The sequence below is a fragment of the Aethalodelphis obliquidens genome, unplaced genomic scaffold (genome assembly GCF_003676395.1).
Source record: "Aethalodelphis obliquidens isolate GAN/ISIS:26980383/991018 unplaced genomic scaffold, ASM367639v1 scaffold9, whole genome shotgun sequence".
Lineage (NCBI taxonomy): Eukaryota > Metazoa > Chordata > Mammalia > Artiodactyla > Delphinidae > Aethalodelphis > Aethalodelphis obliquidens.
The window spans coordinates 33,752,189-33,771,755 of NW_020837953.1; the positions used below are offsets into that span (position 1 = coordinate 33,752,189).

Consider the following 19,567-nt stretch of genomic DNA (forward strand, 5'->3'; position numbering starts at 1 on the left):
GTACGCGGGCCTCTCACTGTTGTGGCCTCTCCCGTTGCGGAGCACAGGCTCCGGACGCGCAGGCTCAGCGGCCATGGCTCACGGGCCCAGCCGCTCCGCGGCCTGTGGGATCTTCCCGGACCGGGGCAGGAACCCATGTCCTCTGCATCGGCAGGTGGACTCTCAACCACTGCGCCACCAGGGAAGCCCTAATCTTTTTTTTTTTTTTAAAGCAGAATACATCTGGGAAACACATCTATGTGGGCTTGAGTCCTTAAATGGCTTTGTCCTGGTTCGAGGCCATCTCATGCCTTGCTCCTTGGGCCTAAGTGGTGGGGGAATGAAGCAGAAATCCTTAGAGCTTGGATGGATTTGGAAACGGCCCCTTTGTCTACAATCATGGAAGCCCAGAGGAGGCTACCAAAGTGGCTTTGCCCCACCTTTGGTGTGGAAGCTGACCCCCGACCTCCACTCAGACACATGGGTAAGCCTGTCCTCCTCTTGCTCAGCTCGCAAAAGAATCCATGTTCTGTGAGCCGGGATGTTAGGGAAGAGTGTGATACAACAAAAAGATGGACTTTGGAGTCAAAGAGGCCACGGTTTGAGTCTTGTCTTTGCGACTTACTGTCTCACAAGCTGTGAGACTTTGAGCAAGTATTTTTTCTTCTTGAGTTTGAAATTCTCATTGGCAAATGGGAAAAATAATACCTCCCAGGGTTATTGGGAAAAATAAATCCCATGACATAACTTATGTAAAACACCTTGCAAAGTGTCTGCTGGATATTTAAACACAGGAGGGAGAAGAGATGTCTGGGGAGAAAGAATTTGCCTGTATTTCTCCAGATATATTCAAGTGAGCATTTTTATAGTGGGATGACATGAACTGTGTGACCCTGTGTCCGTCTTCTTACCTCCTGACCCTCAGTTTTCCCTCAAAAGAGATTTCCCTCAGAAGGAGAGACTCCTAGAGTTTAAGGTTAAATGTCAGAGTGTGTCACTGTCTGTAATAGAATACAGATTTATTACCTTGTTTCCAAGATGCCTTCAACTGTAAAATGCACAACTGGCTAAAAAACAGCTTTTTGAGAGAGAGAGAGAAAAAAAATGCAACCTCATTAGTGGACCCATCCATTTTAAGACATATTCTGATTTCAGAATCATTAAAATGGGAACAAGTGTATGTCTTACAATGGAAGAAATTCATAATAATAATGCTGGCTCCCATTTATAAAGCATCTGCTGGGCGCCAGGTGCTACCTAAGCTGTTTTACTAAGTCCCTGGCTTGTCATAGTCACCCAGTGAGGCAGACGTTATTCCCATTTCATGTTAGGAAACAGAATACGGAGGGGTCAAGTCACTTTCCCAAGGCCACAAAACCAGGAAATAGGGCTTGGAAGGCAGGTCTTCTTAATTCCAAAATGCTTTCCTCTTTCAGTAGGTTGTTCTCCAGGCTGAAGTGTCAAAGAGATGAGTTCTGTCCAGAGGAATGGTTTGTGAATGTGGTACTTTGAATATATCCTGAATCTTTGCAAGGTGACCAGGAAGGGCAGAGGTAACATAAATAGAGCTGTAATCTAATCAGTCTCCAAATACTGGACCTTGGAGGTAAGATGGTAACTGGAGAGTGAGGATTGTTCAGAATCCAAATAGAGGGAAGCCAAGAAATGAGACTGAGTCAAGGTTAATCCAGCCCCCGTGGGGGTGTGTGGGGGGAGGGGCCCTGACCAGACACCAGGCTTATTCCAGGCCCATGGACACTACAGCAAGCTTTCATCCTAGATGCTGTTCTTCCTCAAGGTCATCCTATGTCTTCGACTTTGACTCTTTACTAAAGAAGTAGACACCTTTGGAGAAGAATCCAGTTTTCCCCAAAACCTTTCTTAAAGAGGGAGAAATGTGCTGATCGATGATCATGAGCTAGCTAGCAGTCATTTAGCACTGGAACAAGTTATAAATTAACAAGCTGGGCTGTTGGTGAGTTAGTGCCTGATTATGGGATTGACTATTTTGCTCTACAAAGCTGTGGATATGGCCCTTCCTCTGATATGACCTCAGGGCAGACCCTCTAAGGAGCATGCCCTGACCCCTGACTCCTGACCAGAAGACTCCTGGGCCATCTGACTGTCTGTCTGTCTGTCTAGCTATTGTGTTTGTGGGGAGACAGCTAAACCCACAGCAGTGGATTCCCAAAATAGCACAGCTTTTTGGAAGGGTGGCAGCAGGGATATGGACGTACCTGGGGTGGGGCCCGGCAGGATGGGGTTGGGGGTTGCCTGAAGCATCAGGGATTGCATAAGAGATGCCCCTGTTGACCTGACCGGAACAAACTCATAGTGAAGCTGCCAGAGGAGAAATGTGCTTCTTGGTCTTGACTGAAGGCTCTTTGGACAGTGGCCGAGACAGCACCCAGGATGGGGGGTCACCGAGTCTCCACGTGGACGTCAACAGGGCTGAAGGTCACAGTTGCAGGGTGTTGGCTGCTGTTGCTGTTTGGGCCCACGGCAGAAGGGGAGGCTGGCTTGGGGACCTTGGGCTCCAGCTCCCGTCTTGTCCTCATTTTCCTATAATGAGATACACACGCATGGCTGAGCCTTCCCCCTCATATGCCTTGGGGAACGAGCTCTGTGACTACAGCTCCAGTGATGAAATTAATATAGATCATCATTAAATCATGTTGCTTAATTGCCAATTACAGAAGCTTACAACTGGAAGGGATCTTAGACATCAGGTAGTCTGACCCTTCAGTTTCTTTGTTTAACCTAGGTTGGGTACTTAATTTTATTTTTTTTCCTATTAATGAATGAGTAAAGTAGCAGATAGGTGGCTATTTTGAAGGCAAAATGAAGCTATTACGTTTTTTTTCTGTTCAAAGTTGTAACGTGAAGCCTCATTATGCTTGCTAAGTTTATTGCTGGAAATATTGAAGAACTTTTTACACAGTTGAGAAGAGAATGGACTTCAAACATATATCCTGGCTTTCATCTCATATGCCATAAAATTCAATAACTAACAACACTCATTCACTATAACGTCTACATGAAATTTCATCTTGTTGACCTATCGTGCTTCTTTTTTCAAAATTTCAAATCCTTAGAAAAGTTACACAAATAGTACAACTAATACCTGAATACCCTTCACTAAACAATTGACAAACTGTTAACAATTTGCCACATTTGCTTTCTTCCTTTTACTTGCCCCATTTATATACACACACAGACACACACCCACACACACACAGTTTTTTAAAAAATCATGAACCATTTGTGAGTTAGTTGCAGATATCATGCCACTTCAACACTAAATACTCCTAAGAACAAGGGCATTCTTCAATGTAACCATAACACAATTATCACACTTTAAGAACCTTCCATTTTTGTTGTTGTTGAATTAAAATTTCTGCCTATTCTTTTCTTTGCTTTTTGGCTGCATTGGGTCTTCGTTGTGGCGCGCAGGCTTTCTCCAGTTGCGGCGAGTGGGGGCTGCTCTTCATTGTGGTGCGTGGGCTTCTCATTGCAGTGGCTTCTCTTGTTGCGGAGCAAGGGCTCTAGGCGCACGGGCTTCAGTAGTTGTGGCGCACGGGCTTAGTTGCCCCGCAGCATGTGGGATCTTCCTGGACCAGGGCTTGAACCCATGTCCCCTGCACCGGCAGGCGGATTCTTAACCGCTGCGCCACCAGAGAAGTCCCCCTATCCTTTTCTTTTATTGAAGTATAGTTGATTTACAATGTTGTGTTAATTTCTTGTGTACAGCAAAGTGATTCAGTTACATATATATATATATTTTTTTCATATTCTTTTCCATTATAGGTTGTTATAAGATATTGAATATAGTTCCCTGTGCTATACAGTAGGACCTTGTTATTTATCTATTTTGTTTGTATCTGCTAATCCCAAACTCCTAATTTATCCCTCTCCCCCAACCCCTGCCTTTTCCCTTTGGTAACCATAAATTTGTTTTCTATGTCTGTGAGTCTGTTTTGTAAATAAGTTCATTTGTATCATATTTTAGATTCCATATATAAGTAATATCATGATATTTGTCTTTCTCTGTCTGACTTACTTCACTTAGTATGATGATCTCTAGGTCCATCCACGTTGCTGCAAATGGCATTATTTCATTATTTCTTATGGCTGAGTAGTATTCCATTGTGTATACATACCACATCTTCTTTATCCGTTCATCTGTCAATGGACATTTAGGTTGCTTCCATGTCTCAGCTATTGTAAATAGTGTTGCTATGAACATTGGGGTGCAAGTATCTTTTTGAATTATAGTTTTCTCCATATATGCCCAGGAGTGGAATTGCTAGATCACATGGTAACTCTATTTTAAGTTTTTTAAGGAACCTCCACACTGTTTTCCATAGTGGCTGTACCAACTTACATTCCCACCGACAGTGGAGGAGGGTTCCCTGTTCTCCACACTCTCTCCGGCATTTATTATTTGTAGACTTATTTTTTTAACTTTTTTTTTTTTTTTTTTGCGGTACCCAGGCCTCTCACTGTTGTGGCCTCTCCCGTTGCGGAGCATAGGCTCCGGACGCGCAGGCTCAACAGCCATGGCTCACGGGCCCAGCCACTCCGCAGCATGTGGGATCTTCCCGGACCGGGGCACGAACCCATGTCCCCTGCATTGGCAGGCGGACTCTCAACCACTGCACCACCAGGGAAGCCCTAACTTTTTTTTTAACTGATTTTTTTTTTTTTTTTTTGGCTGCATTGGGTCTTTGTTGCTGCACACGGGTTTTCTCTAGTTGCAGTGAGCGGGGGCTACTCTTCATTGAGGTGCACAGGCTTCTCATTGCGGTGGCTTCTCTTATTGCAGAGCATGGGCTCTAAGTGTGTGGGCTTCAGTAGTTGCAGCACACGGGCTCAGTAGTTGCAGCACGTGGGCACAGAGTGCACGGGCTTCAGTAGTTGCAGCTCTCGGGCTCTAGAGCACAGGCTCAGTAGTTGTGGCACATGGGCTTAGTTGCCCCACAGCTTGTTGGATCTTCCCGGACCAGGGATCGAACCCGTGTCCCTTGCATTGGCAGGTGGATTCTTAACCACTGGACCACCAAGGAAGTCCAGTAGACTTTTTAATTATGGCCATTCTGACCAGTGTGAGGACATACCTCATTGTAGTTTTGATTTGCATTTCTCTAATATTTAGCAATGTTGAGCATCTTTTCACGTGTCTATTGTCCATTTCTTTGGAGAAATGTCTATTTAGAGACACTTCCATTTTAAAGATGATAAAATCAAAGCACAGAGAGGCTAAATAACTTGCCTGCTTTTGACAGACCGAAGACTGAACCCAGGTTTCTCAATTCCCAGCCCACGTATCATTGTAAACAGGATGGGGTGAGTAGAGTCTCCAACCAAATTTCAACCTAGAAAAGGGGTTTAGAGCTCCAGCAATGATGGAGAGGAATGGCGGGTAGAACTTGCGGTCTGATGCCACTTCCTGGTTTGAAATAGACCCAAACTGTAACAGCCCAAAGATTTTTTAAAATAACATATGAAATGTTATTATTGTTATTATATGTGTACTGGTGGGAGTATTTTCTCTGAAACGAGATGAACTGGGTTTGAATCCCAACTCTGCCAATTAGGGCTGAGTGAATTCAGGCATGTTACTTAATCTTCCTGTGCCTGTTTCACACCTATAAAATTGGGGATATAGAAGCACCCACTTTGTGGTGCTGTTATGAAGACCTAATGAGTTAATACATGTCAAGAGCTTAGAACCGTGCCCAGCACATAGTAAGAGATCAATATATGTTAGCTACCCTTATAAATACATTAATATTATTATAAAAACAATGCAGAAATAAAGAAGCACACCCCTTGACCTTGCAAAAACCAACCAACCAACTAACCTACTAGCAATCCCATCATGCAGACATACTGGTTGTTAACACCTTGTGGTATATCATTTGAACTTTTCCTGGGTGCATGTGCATAACCCATGTGCATGATCATAATGTACATACTGCTTTAGGGACTTCCCTGGTGGTCCAGTGGTTAAGAATCCACCTTCCAATGCAGGGGACGCAGGTTAGATCCCTTGTAGGGGAACTAAGATCCCATATGCTGCAGAGTACTTAAGCCCACACACCACAACTACTGAGCCTACGCACCCTTGAGCCTGTGCGCCACAACTAGAGAGAAGCTGCACACCGCAACGAAGAGCCACTAGCCGCAACGAAAGATCCCATCTGCCACAACTAAAACCTGACGTAGCCAAAAAATAAATTAATTAAAAAAAAATGACGTACATACTGCTTTGTAAATTTTGACAATATGTTGTAAACAACTTTCCTCATCAATTTATACATTTATACAATATTTTTAATGGCTTCCAGGTCTTCTATGATGTAATTGAATTTAGTCTTTTAATTTTGATTTATTCACTGAAAAGAATAATCTTCTAGCAAAGCTGTGACTACAGGTGATAACACATAAGGTGATAACACAGCAGTTACTCTTCTTACAATTTATATGATTTTATTTCCTCTTATTTGGTCCCAGAAAGTAAAGTCACAGGTATGTGCATTTCAGTATTTGTCACCTCAAATACTCATGTGGTCCACACAATACAACCTAGCAGAGGGCTCTCCAGGAGAAGAGGATTGAAACACTCCTCTCTTATTTGTAAATTACATATAAGAGTTTACTACACAGCTCAAGGTTATTATCATTGTCATTATATTATTATATTTTAAAAATATTTCTCCAAATACAAAAAGATATGGTCACTGTGAAGTTCTTCCAGTAGAACAGACAGCAAAAAAGGACCCACAAAGGGTTAGAGCGTTTGATGATGGACTCATAGATACTGCTGTGCACATAATAGGCACCCACAAACATTACTTCCCGTTCATTCTGGCATCACTGAAGGGACCAGACAGTTCCAAAGCCCAGGGCATCCCATACCTGTTGTACATCTTCAGCAAGATCAGAACCACGGTGAAGATGATGATGACAACCACCACAATGGCAGCAACGATGGCTCCTGAACCTACGAGGAAGAGAGGAGTGGAGATGGCTAACGTGCAAACTGAAATGCAAGGAAGGATGCGGAGGCTGGGAGGAAGACACAACACCTGGCTTCCTCACTGGGTCAAGGAGAGGAGAGAACGTGAAATCCTGGCATACTCACTGCTGACCCCAGGACAGAGTCACATCTAGAGTGGCAGTGTACCTCTACCTCCAATGGGACTTAGAGGGCCATATCCTCAGCACCTGCCCTGCCAAAATCCTGCCTTAGGCTAAGCCCTGCTCTTATCATCCCCAAGATAGCCTTGAACTACTTTTGTGAAATAAAACATCCTTCCTTCTTTCAGATGATATAAAAGTAATATGTGGTTTTTGTAGATAATTTTTTTTTTCCTACCGGACACACATGGGCAACAACAATAGCCCTGTGCCCTGTGTAGATAATTTTGAAAATATACATACAAGCCAAAGAGGAGGGGAAGACGAAGACCTCATTACCCCAAGACCACTGATAGTCTACATACGTATACATTCACCAATGTGGTCATGTTTTTGCATATATGCATATTTACCTATCATCTTTTAGAATAATTTATTAATCCTATGTCTGAAAATCCATCTTAAGAAAATATTCATAAATAAGGAAAAATATGCACTTGATAAAAATGGAACCATATTCCATATACCGTTTTACAACAAAATACCCTGATCCTTTTGCTACGTAAGTACATATTTCTCTTCATGACTCTTGAAGGCTGTATAGTACTCCACTGTTTGCCTGTGCCATAATTTGCTTACCAATTCTTTATTGAGGATATTTATGTTGCATTCAATTTTACACTATTAAAAACACGGCTATGATGAATGTCCTTGTAGCTTCATATCTCAGATTCTAATTTCAATATCAGCTCCCAGTCCCAAAGTCAAATTCTAATATTAGGTTCAAGATCAACAGCCTTGCCAGAATTGATACAGAAAACATCAAGAATCATAAACAAGCTTCATACTTTAAACCGATCTATTTGATTCTGGGGAATTGATCATAGGGAATAATCCCCAATACAGAAAAAGCTATATGAATGAAAATGTTTATTCCATTATTGATATTCTAAATATGGGAAGGGTTTAATAAGGTATAGCACACTTATCCATGAAATATACTGTAATTAAAATAATAATTATGAAGACTATGGTACATGGAACACTTTCGATGATAGAAAAGTGTGGAATATAGACTATGATATTATATACACATATACATACATATACATTATGTTGCAACCATTAAATATGTGCATACAGACATAACATTGAACAAATCATTCGTGGTATGATTCCACGAATACAAAGTTCAAAACCAAGGTAGAATTAATCTATGGTGGTAGAAGTCAGAACGGTGGGTTCCCTTGAGTGGGTGGGGGATGGTGATTGCAAAGGGCACCAGAACTTCTGAAACACGGATGGTGGCCTGATTCTTCATCTGCGGGGCTGGCTACACAGCTGTGTGCACTTTGTGAAAATTCGTCCAGCTGTGCACTTATCATTTGGGCACTTTTTCGAACATATGTAATGCTTTTATAAAAAGTTTACTTAAAAAACAACAACAACTGTGCATTTATTCATAGGAAGAAGGACAGAGGGAAAAAGGGAGGGGGTGGGGAATCCATCGTGGTGTTACTTGTTTTTCTTTCCTTCCTGGGGAGTCCAGTGGGTTTTTCAACCTCGGCTGGATAATTCTCTGTTGTGGGGACTGTCCTGTGCCTTGCAGGGTATTTACCAGCATCCCTGGCCTGTACTCACTAGATACCAGTAGCACTTCTCCTCCCACACTCCCAGTTGTGACAAGCAAAAATGTCTTCAGACATTGCCAAGTGTCTCCTGGTGGTAGGGTTGCCAGATAAAATACAGAATACCCATTAAATTAGAATATCTGATAAACAATGAATAATTTCAAAATATTGCAAGGTATATCCTTATACTAAAAATCTATTAATTGTTTATCTTTTTTTTTTTTTTGCGGTACGCGGGCCTCTCACTGTTGTGGCCTCTCCTATTGCAGAGCACAGGCTCCGGACGCGCAGGCTCAGCGGCCATGGCTCACGGGCCCAGCCGCCCCACGGCATGTGGGATCTTCCGGGACCGGGGCACGAACCCGTGTCCCCTGCATCGGCAGGCGGACTCTCAACCACTGCGCCACCAGGGAAGCCGAATTGTTTATCTTAAATTCAAATTTAATTGGTATCCTGTACTTTTATTTGCTAAATCTGGCAACCTTATTTAGGGGGCAAAATTGCCTAGTTGAGAGCCATGACTTTTAGTTAAACGAAAACAGTATTATTCCCATCTTGCTGACAGTGATTCTATCTACCCTGCATTTCACTTCAGAACTGTTTTGAGACATATCTCAGCAGGCCTCTGTAGGTCTCCCCACCCAGCAAGAGCAGGCTAACATGTGGGACCCTGTCCCAAGAGCGACCCTCTCTGGGTCTCCATAGAAGAGCCACATCCTGCCATTAACCCAGCTTCCTGCGAGTACCCCAGCCTGTAGCTGTTTAACACTGTTCCTCACTGCTCCATGTGTGTCGGGAGGCCTATTCCATTCATGGAGGTATGTACCAAGTTGCCTGAGATGACTGAAATGGACCCAAATTTCACCTAATACAGTCAGTTGGTTTTCTGAAGAATGGTCCTCAAATTTTTCCTTCTAGGGACCCCTTGTTCTTGGCAAATGTCTCCCCAGAACTAACTCTTCCTACCTACATTCATTTACTCTTTGGTAAATTGATGGGATGTCTTTGCTTTGCAAAACTAGTACGAAAGTAGCTGCATTTTAAGGTGACTCGTGTAGGGCCATCTTACAAGAGATAGAAATCTCCATTGCCTTCTAAGCCCCCAAACTCCCTAATGAAAATAATAGTAATAGTAATAATAATAATAATACTCATTAGGTATTTAGTATGTTTCATTCGCACAGAGGCTATGCTACGTTTTTTACATGGATTATCCCTTCTAGCTTTCACACCTACCTATGTGGCAGCATTGTTAATATTCCCATCTTATAAATGAGGAAATCAGGCCCAGAGCAGTGAAGTCATGTGCTCAGGGTCATGTAGTTGGCAAGTGGTATATTACTGAGACTGAGACCCAGGCAGTGTGTCTCCAGGGCCCACGCTCTTGACCTCGACACCAGGAGCTGACCACAACACCTGTCCCGCCCTCGCTCCCCTGGCCGCCAAGCTAAGTTGACCTTACTCTTGTACAGAAAGTCTTCTCCTCTGGTGGTCATGTTCAATGAGAAGAAGGTGGTACTCCCCAAAGGGGTAGCTGTGGTCATCTCGACCTGCTGAGAAGGAAGATGAAATATCATTTAAAACCAGAGTAATCTTTATAACCCCTGTATGATGCCTCTTTTGGTCTTCATCTGGGTGACAGGAGAAAATATTTAAGCATGCAGTTTCTCTCAGCAGCAATTAAAGATAAGGCCTTTTACTATACACTATGGGGAATTAAAAATAAGGTCTGACATTTGTAAAGAACTTCATTATACAAAGCAGTTTCAATTCATTCAACAATATTTATTCAACTCCTCCTAACTATGTTTCACACAGAATGTCTAAATTGATCTTCTGGAAACTGTGAGGGAGGTTATCGTTGCCATTTGACTGATGAAACTGAAGCCCCCAGTGCCACGTGGAGCCCCAAGTTTACCTAGAAGAACTAAACCCCGGGCGTCTACTTCCCACGCTAGTGGGGCTTTGCCCACCCCACAACCGTGCTTGAAATTGTGTTCCTGCTTTCAAAAGCTTTACCATCTAAGGAGGAAAGAATAAAAGCAAATGAAAAAAATTATGGTTACTTGATTATTAAGCAGTCAGTGACAGGAGCCATTGGGTTGTGAAGAATGATTTCAAGGAGGAGATCAATTTGAATGGGCCTTGAAGGATGAGTGTGGTCTGGGGATGGGGGTGGAGGAGAGAGAACACAGGTGTGGTTGCGCAAAACCCTCAGTGGGAAGAGAGCATCTCCCATGCACAAGGCTGTCTTCACAAATGCCATCTGTCAGCTTCCTTAATGCTCTCAATCATCACATTTTGCTGCTGAGAAACTGAGGCTCAGAGTGGTTGAGTGAATCGACCAAAGTCACACAGCTACGAAGACGTGGAGCTTGGCCCAAAGGCAAACTCCTTGACTCCGGAAGCTCACATTCTGGTGAGAGTGAGAGAGACAGTAGGTTTGACCATAGCATTCTCGGGCTCAAAAAACAATCATCTCCCCGGTACCCACACGTCTATATCTGGCAGCGAAAGCCCTTCACTGGCTGTTTCCACCCTCCATTTCAGCCTCCTGGTTCCTCCTACCAACCTCTGCCAAATTGCTGGGACAACGGGCCACTCCATCCTCCCCCGTCGTTCCTGGTCTTTGCTGTCTCTGGGCTGCGGCCCCAGGCTTTGGCCTCCGAGGTCCCCCAACTCTGCCAGCTCATGATGGAAGCGGGAGTCAGCACCCCTCCAAGTGGGGTCAGGTCATCTGCAGCCAGGCTGGGGGCTCTGGTGGCTATGACCTGTTCCCCTGCCAACCCTCCCAACAAGGGCCTCAGCCTCAGAATGACCCTGTGCGGCCAGGCCCTGCTGATCCACAGGACAGGCTCTGCCTTTACTTTCTCTGCCCTCCTTTAAGTCTCGAGATCCTGCCTAAACTACTGCTCCACCCCCAGCTATGTCTGTCCCCTCCTCCCAAAAACCCAATCCTCAGGACTTTCACAACTCAGGCTTCCTGAAGGACGTGTCTGTGACTCTGACGTCCCCACGCCGGCCAACCTTTCAACCTTTCAGCCTGGCTGGGCTTCCTGTCTCCCGACTACCTTAAACAGACCTGGGTTGCTGGCCATGCTCCATGGCCCGCTCCCCCTCCAAAAGGAACAGAACCTTCCAGACTCAGCCCAGTCACCTTCAGGAAGACTTCCCGCCAGATAGAATTAGCGATGCTGCCCTCCATCCTCCCATAGCAGTGCCCTGCAGAGAAGCACCACCACAGCTCGTGTCTCAGTTGCTGTGTCTGGCAGTCAACTTGCCATGTTCATGGTCAGGCCGTTGAGGTAGAGACTGTTTCTGGTTCTTTTCACTCCTGTCTGGCTCTCCTCACCTTTGCCGGTGGAAGGACTTGAGTGAGTGGCTGAACCTCTCCCAGCTGGGGTTGCTGTTTGTAAAATGAGGTAGCTCTTCCCAAGGGAAATGAGGGATCAAGGTTAAGTATGGAGAGTGCTTTTAAGTGCTCAGTAAATGGTAGATAGCCCTCAGGATTTTAGTGGGTGTCAGTGAATACTTGCTGAACTAATTAGAGACAGGAGCTCAAAACAGGAAAAAAAATTCTTTCTATAAAAATAGGTATGGACCAGGCTTCCCTGGTGGCTCAGTGGTTAAGAATCCACCTGCCAATGCAGGGGACACGGGTTCGAGCCCTGGTCTGGGAAGATCCCACATGCCGTGGAGCAACTAAGCCCATGTACCACAACAACTACTGAGCCCACGCGCCACAACTACCAAAGCCCGTGCACCTAGACCCTGCGCTCCGCAACAAGAGAAGACACCGCAATGAGAAGCCTGCGCACCGCAACAAAGAGTAGCCCCCGCTCGCCACAACTAGAGAAAAGCCCGCATGCAGCAATGAAGACCCAATGCGGCCAAAAATAAATAAATAAATTTATTTTAAAAAAAAATAGGTATGGACCAATTTGCGAACATGGAATAAAATTCTTCCCCAGCCCCCGACCCCCACTCCTACTCCTAAGGAGAGGTGGCTGAACCCCTCCCTCAACACACACATATACACACTCCCCATCTCAGCACATAAAGGGTTTTAATATGCATTTGCCCAGACGCTCTGCTTCTATCCCCACCAATATCAAGCTGAGGACACTCACCAGTAACGCTTTCTCACAATTCCTTTTAAACACAAAAAAGAGAGAAAAACAAAAATAAAAACAAAAACATTAAGAAGAGGCAAATAGGTGGCCATTGGTCAAAGGTCATTTAAGGAGAGAGACATGGCATAATCACTAGATAAACTAAACCCTACCATGGACACATCCCCCGTTAAACCAACATGCACAAAGATGACGGAAGCCACCATCCGAGTGTCTGCCACATGCCAAGACCTTGTGCCAGATATTTTTATCCATCCTCTGATTTAATTAGCAAATGCCATGTAAAGTAGGTTTTCCTCTCCCCTTGTTTCAAATGAGGACCCTGAGACTTTCCATGCTCATACAGCCTGGAGGCTGCAGCCTTGGCATATGAACTTGGTTCTGCAAACTTCAAAGACTATATCCTTCCCTCTACACCACCTGCCCCTGGTACACATCGGTGGGGAGGGGGGGAATGAACAGTCACTACAGGAACCCGCACACATGTACTCACAGACACATACTGACCAGTAATGGAGCCGCCTAAGGCCACCAGGACACAGGCTCCTCTGCAGGTCCTTCAGGGTGACCTCCTGGGTGCCAAGTGCCAGGTGTGACTCCTTTTCAGATGGGCCCGGCTACTCTTCTTTCTGAGAGAACAGTGAGTAATCCCAGAGCATATCTTGCCCCATCTAAGGACCGAGGGCTTTAATTACGTCTCTGTTCCTGCCACATCAGAGAAGGTGGGAGGGAGGGTGGTGGAGCGTTGATGGCCAAGGATGTGGGTGTTTTCATGTGTGGGGCCTCTGCAATTCTTGTTAACCAAGTGAGATCCAGCAGGGGATTTCAGTATCAAGTGTGCCCATGACCGGGATCCATGGCCACAGAAAATGGGGGAGCATACAGGGAGGGCGAAGCTAGTTTTCATTGACAGAGGTTAATTTAATAATTAATAATAATAATAATATACTATGTGCCCCAGGCACTGCACTCAGTGATTTATGTGGGAGGTCTCATTTAATCCTCATACCTTTCTGGTTAGGAGGGTGCAGTCACTGTGCCCACTCTACAGATGAGGAAACTGAGACTCAGATCAGAGAAGAAATCAATCTAAGCTCACAAGGCTAATATGTAGCCATGCTAGGATTCAAGCTAGGGTCTGTCTGATTTCACAGCCCCTTCTCCATAAACTCTCACTGGACTGCCTCCCAGTGGATCTGGGGACAAACCTCACAGGCTGTGGCACAGAGAGCCAGAGCCCTTGATCTAACCCTGACCCAGACTGGTCCTACCTGACTGGTCCCTGACCTTGCCTATACTCTGAACCTCTGTCTCCAGCCGAGCCTTAATCTCATTTGCAGAATCTATAAGAAACTTTTCCCTTGGGTTGTTTACAAATGGCCCCGTGTGGGAGGTCAGTTTGGGAAGCGATGGAGGATCACGGACCTCACTGAACCACCCCTCTCTGACTGTTCCTTGGTTAAGTGTAAGGGCCATAACTGGAGGATAAATGTTGCCAGACCCCACCTGTCCAAAATATTTCCCCCTTCTGCTCTGCCCCTGTGGTACCCTCCTTCCCTCTGGCCTAGCCTAAAAGTTCCTCCCTGGATAAGACAGCCCAGATGCTATCAACCCTGGCAGACCCCTACCCAAACGTCCAACTATAGCTCAGAATAGGTAAGCCATGAATGCCTGAGACCCACCAAAACATTGGGATCGATTTCTCCCATTCACCTGAGAGATGGGAGATTCAGCATGACTTGGTTTCTCTCACAGACAAGAACCTCACTAGTCCCGAGCAGTCCCTTGATAAATTTGTGTTCATTATCAGAAAATTAACTTTCATTTTGGAACCAAAAGCTGTCCCCTTGTGATTTTAACCCATTTGTCCTAATTCTCTTCCCACAAAGGTAATCTGCTACTTCTTACACATGACAAGGATCATGCTTAAAAGCCCTTCTATGTATGAGAAGTTAAGTTCTATGAATGGTACAGTTACGGTAGCTGAAATCAGCACATCAATTTTATCTCCCACCAGTAGGTGGCAATAGCAGTTGGCTATAGTATGTCCTTTCGGACTTAACCAACAAATCGTTGGTGAACCCAACCTGTTTCTAAGTAGAGGAGCTCTCTGCCCTTGAAAACAGCAACTGTATGTTCTCTGATGATTTTCTTCTCCGGGATAAATATTCTCAGCTCCTTCAAACAATCTTTAGGGTGATAGTCTCCCTCATGGATGGGTTCCTTGTTTCTCTGTCTTCCTTAAATATAACACCTCAAACTGGATACATGACTCCAGAGGGGGCCTGAACTCTCCAGAACGACATTTTTCTTGACAATTATCAGACCTGAGCCTGAATTCTACTATTTACTAGCTGTGTGACCTCCGTCAACTGTCTTCACTTCTTAGTTTTCTGATCTGTAAAACAGGAATTACAAACTTCATAGGGTTGTGTGAGAATTAAATGAGATAAAACATGTGATATATTCAGCACAGTGGCTGCACACAAAACCTATTGCTATTGCACTGGATGAATGCAGGCAAATAGCCCATTCGCTTTACAGGCAGCCACAGACCCTGCTCCACCCAGACCCTGCTGGGACACCCGCAAGCCTCTTTCTGACTTATTCTTGTGCTTGTTTACGGTCAAAGCCCTAAGATCAGTAAGTACAAGGGCTTCCTACACTCAAAGTGCAATGGAACTAGAAGGCAGTAACGGCCGCATTATGCATGGTGACAGTGTTATGATGAGCTGCGGTCCAGTAACCAGAACTCCATTACACTCTTGTGCAGCTGTCTTTTTGAACTTAAGGGCAGGACTTTGCATTGATCCCTGTTAGCCTTGACCTTGTTGATTGGGCCCTCAGGAGAGGAACTCCAGCTCCTGCTGGGTGGCTCCTGAGAACTCTTGACGGTCTGTGACAGAGCATGTTGTCTAGGAACTCAGGACCCAGCAAGGGCTTCGGGGTCAGGTAGCCCTGAGTTTTATTCTTGGGCTCCCTGCTGACCGGCTCTCCAAGCCAAGCCACTTCTCTAGGCTTCAGTGTTCTCATTTATAAAGCAGGAATAGCACTCCCTATCTTGCGGGGTTACGAGAATAAATGAGATGTTATAACTGTCCAGCACAGTGCCTGCTGGATGGTGGGTGATGGGTGAATGTCCATCCCAGCCTCTCTTCTCCTTTTCTTCCTGTCCCCAGTCTGTGTTCTCCCTCCTCTTCTTGGAGACCCCAGTTCTCCACCTGGCCAAGTGTTTGCTGCATTTGCTCAAGCTCAAGTATGAACAGGAAGGTCAAGGAGCCAGGCCATGAAGGCTGATGTCCCAAGGAGGGGATCTGAGGAGGGATACCTCAGAACTTCCAGAGGTTTGACCTTCTCCTTCATTTCCGCTGAGTGTAGAGACAGAGGAAATAGTGAAACCACCCCCAGGGAGGCAAAAATCCTAATGGGACTGGTAGGGCACAGGGGCTGCTGGGTGCAGCAAAAGAGCAATAATGAACTCATAACTTGGGGTGAGAATCAGGACACCTGGGTCCCCTTTGTTACTCTTTGCCACACAACTTTAGAAAGTCATCTCCCCTCCCTGGACCTTGGTTTTCCCACCTGTAAAATGGCCCAGTTTGGAGATGATCTCTAAGGGCCTTTCCAACTTGTGGTTCTATTGCGTGGACCAGCCATTCATAGCTTACCTCAAGAACCAGTGTCTTCCAAAAGCTCATCTTTCTTTGTAGCTACCTACTTGGGGGATATTGGGAGACAGTGTGTGCAATTCAGGCTGGGAGGCAGGTGAGACTAGAACAAGCCGAGAAGAACTCCACAGAGGGTTTTGACATGGCAGCAGCATTGCACACGGGACCCCAGGAACCTCCAAATGCTCTGTTGAGTACATAGTAACCCCAGTCTGCCTGAATCTTAACTGGCCCCTCTTACACCCTCCATTCCTGTTGGGTTCCACATCATCTCCCCCCACTCCATCTACCCTGCGTGTGCTTGACTCTGTCCCATTGTGTGTCACAGCTTCCAAAGGTGGGGTCTGAGTTGGCATAATGCCATCTTGAACTTGGGGCCAGACACAATTACGTACTGAATACATGTTCCTTGTGGTTGGTCCCCAGAAATTAGGAAGACCATTTCTTGTTCCACTCATCCATCTACTTTTCCATCCTCCCATCCACTCGTGCACCCACCCACCCACTGTGCACACATTCATCCTCCCACTTGTTCTGTCCATGTTCCCTGTCATTCATTCAACCAGCGCCCACCATGTACACAGCTCTGAGACGATTCAAAGATGGGCCATGGGGATCATGTATCTAGAGCTCAGACAAAGAGGATGAGAAACGGAATTATTTCCTTTAAGAATCTTTGCTGAGACTTCCCTGGTGGTGCAGTGGTTGGGAATCCGCCTGCCAATGCAGGGGATGCAGGTTCGAGCCCTGGTCTGGGGAAAATCCCACATGCTGCGGAGCAGCTGAGCCCGTGCACCACAACTACTGAGCCTGTGCTCTAGAGCCCGCAAGCCACAACTACTGAGCCCGCGTGCCACAACTACTGAAGCTCACACGCCTAGAGCCCGTGCTCCGCAACAAGAGAAGCCACTGCAATGAGAAGCCCGCGCACCGCAATGAAGAGTAGACCCCGCTCACCACAAATAGAGAAAGCCCGTGCATAGCAACCAAGACCCAACACAGTCAAAAATTAAAAAAAAAAATTAAAAAGAATCTTTCCTTCCATCAGTATTTAGTGGGGCTCATCCCCCCTCACGCCTGGTCCAGCCTGATCAGAGAGGTGGCTGAGCAACATCAGATTGAAGTCCTATGGAAAAGGCAGCCCGTGGCTCTGGAAGTTGGGGTTCCAGGCCCACCACATCTACTAAGTCTTATTTACCCATCTGTCAATTTCTGGCTTGAACATCCTTTGTTTCTTATTTTTGTGGCCCACATCGAAAAGAAAGGTGCCTCAAGGAGCTTCCAGCCCAAGACCTGAAAGTCTGATAAGTTTCACGGACGAAGAGTTATAAATAGAAATCCCAGATGAAACTTGTCACAAGGCAGATTTACACCTAGTGCCAATAGGGTGGCCCAGGCCGTGCCAGGAGTCAGTGGGAGAAAGAGACCAGTGGGTATCCTGGTTGAGACTGACCGAGAGCTGGAACGTGACCTGTGCCTTCCATTTGCCCCTCAGTCTTTGGGCTCAAGCCAAGGGCCCAGCCACGGAGTCCTCAAACTACACCTGAGTTCCTACATAAATCTTCAGGTGTCCCACTGTCCCCAAGGGAAATAGGCACAAGGTTAAAGAGTTGATGCCCTAAGTGAATATGTCAGAGGAAAATAACTCCACCCCGACATTCTGATCAGGAAGGGAAGGAAACTAACATTTAAGGGGACGCTAATGAAGACTCAGGCGCTGTGCATTCATATGTTTTCTCATTTAACCAATACGACAAGGCGGGTCTTTTATCTCCACTTTGCTGATAAGAAATGGAGGCTCAGCGCTTCCCTGGTGGCGCAGTGGTTGAGAGTCCGCCTGCCGATGCAGGGGACACGGGTTCGTGCCCCGGTCGGGGAAGATCCCACGTGCCACGGAGAAGCTAGGCCTGTAAGCCATGGCCACTGAGGCTGCATGTCCGGAGCCTGTGCTCCGCAATGGGAGAGGCCACAACAGTGAGAGGACCGCGTACCGTGAAAAAAAAAAAAAAAAAAAAGAAATGGAGGCTCAGAGAGGTTAACTGACTTGCCCAAAGTCTTACAGCAAATGAGTGGAGACGCTGACTCTCAAATTCAGATCTACCTCCAAACTGTGGTGGCTGCCAAGGCTTCCAGGAGGCAAGCAATTTTCCTGGGGGCACTCCGAGGGTCAGCAGCCCTGCTGAAGCAGGACCCTGCTCGCTATTTTTACTACATGTTGTTATTTTGAGCCCAAGAGTTACCACAAAACCTCCGAGAATGGAAGGGTTTCTCAAGCTTGGCGCTGTTTACATTGGGGCAGATGTTCTCTGTTGGGAGGTATCTTGCACATTGCAGGATGTTTAGCAGCATCCTGGGCCTCTACCCACCAGATGCCAGTAGCATCCCCCACTTACAACAACCAAGAATGTCTCCAGACATTTCCAAATGTCTTCTGGGAGGCAAAGCTGCCCCTGGTTGAGAACTACTGGAGTTGAGTTATGGGCCTGTCTCATAACAGCTTCCTATCCTTTCTCTCCATAAAGGTCTAGACAAACAGGAGAATGTCCAGCCTGTACTTAACACGTGTGGGTAGGCAACCAATAACAGAAAGGATGACGGCAATTATGATGCCCACAAACGCAGCAGCTCCCGTTTAGCAAATGCTTACTCTGTGTCAGTTACCATGCTAAGTACTTCATACATATTTTCTCACATACCTTTTCTCTATTTTCCAGATAAAAAAGGCGTGAGGCTCAGAAAAGTTAAGTGGCTCATCCAAGGTGCCAGTGCTAATGTATGGCAGAGCTAGGATGCATTCGTTTCCTATGGCTGCTGTAACAAATTACAGCTTAAAATAACACAAATTTATTTTCTTATAGTTTAGAGGTCCAAAGCCTAAAATCACACTCACTGGGCTAAACTCAAAACGTTGGCAGGGCCATGCTCCATTCAAGGCTCTAGAGAAGACTCTGTCTCCTTGCCTTTTCTACCTTCTGTGGGCCACCTGCATTCCCTGGCCTGTGGCCCCTACCTC

The 19,567-nt window shown here is 45.8% G+C and overlaps 1 protein-coding gene across 5 annotated transcripts in view; it reads right to left on the reverse strand.

The window, feature by feature from the left end:
- Nucleotides 1–194: 194 nt before the first annotated feature.
- NCMAP (non-compact myelin associated protein) overlaps nucleotides 195–19,567 on the reverse strand; it is a 71,447-nt gene continuing 52,074 nt past the window's right edge. For 3 of the 5 annotated variants that reach the window (XM_027109722.1, XM_027109723.1, XM_027109724.1), the window contains 3 exons: nucleotides 10,216–10,306; nucleotides 6,901–6,985; nucleotides 195–2,541 (listed from right to left, as the gene is read on the reverse strand). In XM_027109722.1, coding sequence (XP_026965523.1) covers nucleotides 2,400–2,541; nucleotides 6,901–6,985; nucleotides 10,216–10,297 — 309 coding nt within the window. In that variant the 5' untranslated portion in view covers nucleotides 10,298–10,306 and the 3' untranslated portion in view covers nucleotides 195–2,399. Of the gene's footprint in view, nucleotides 2,542–6,900; nucleotides 6,986–10,215; nucleotides 12,376–19,567 lie in introns of those variants that run through there. The other 2 variants (XM_027109725.1, XM_027109721.1) reach the window with 2 other exon arrangements.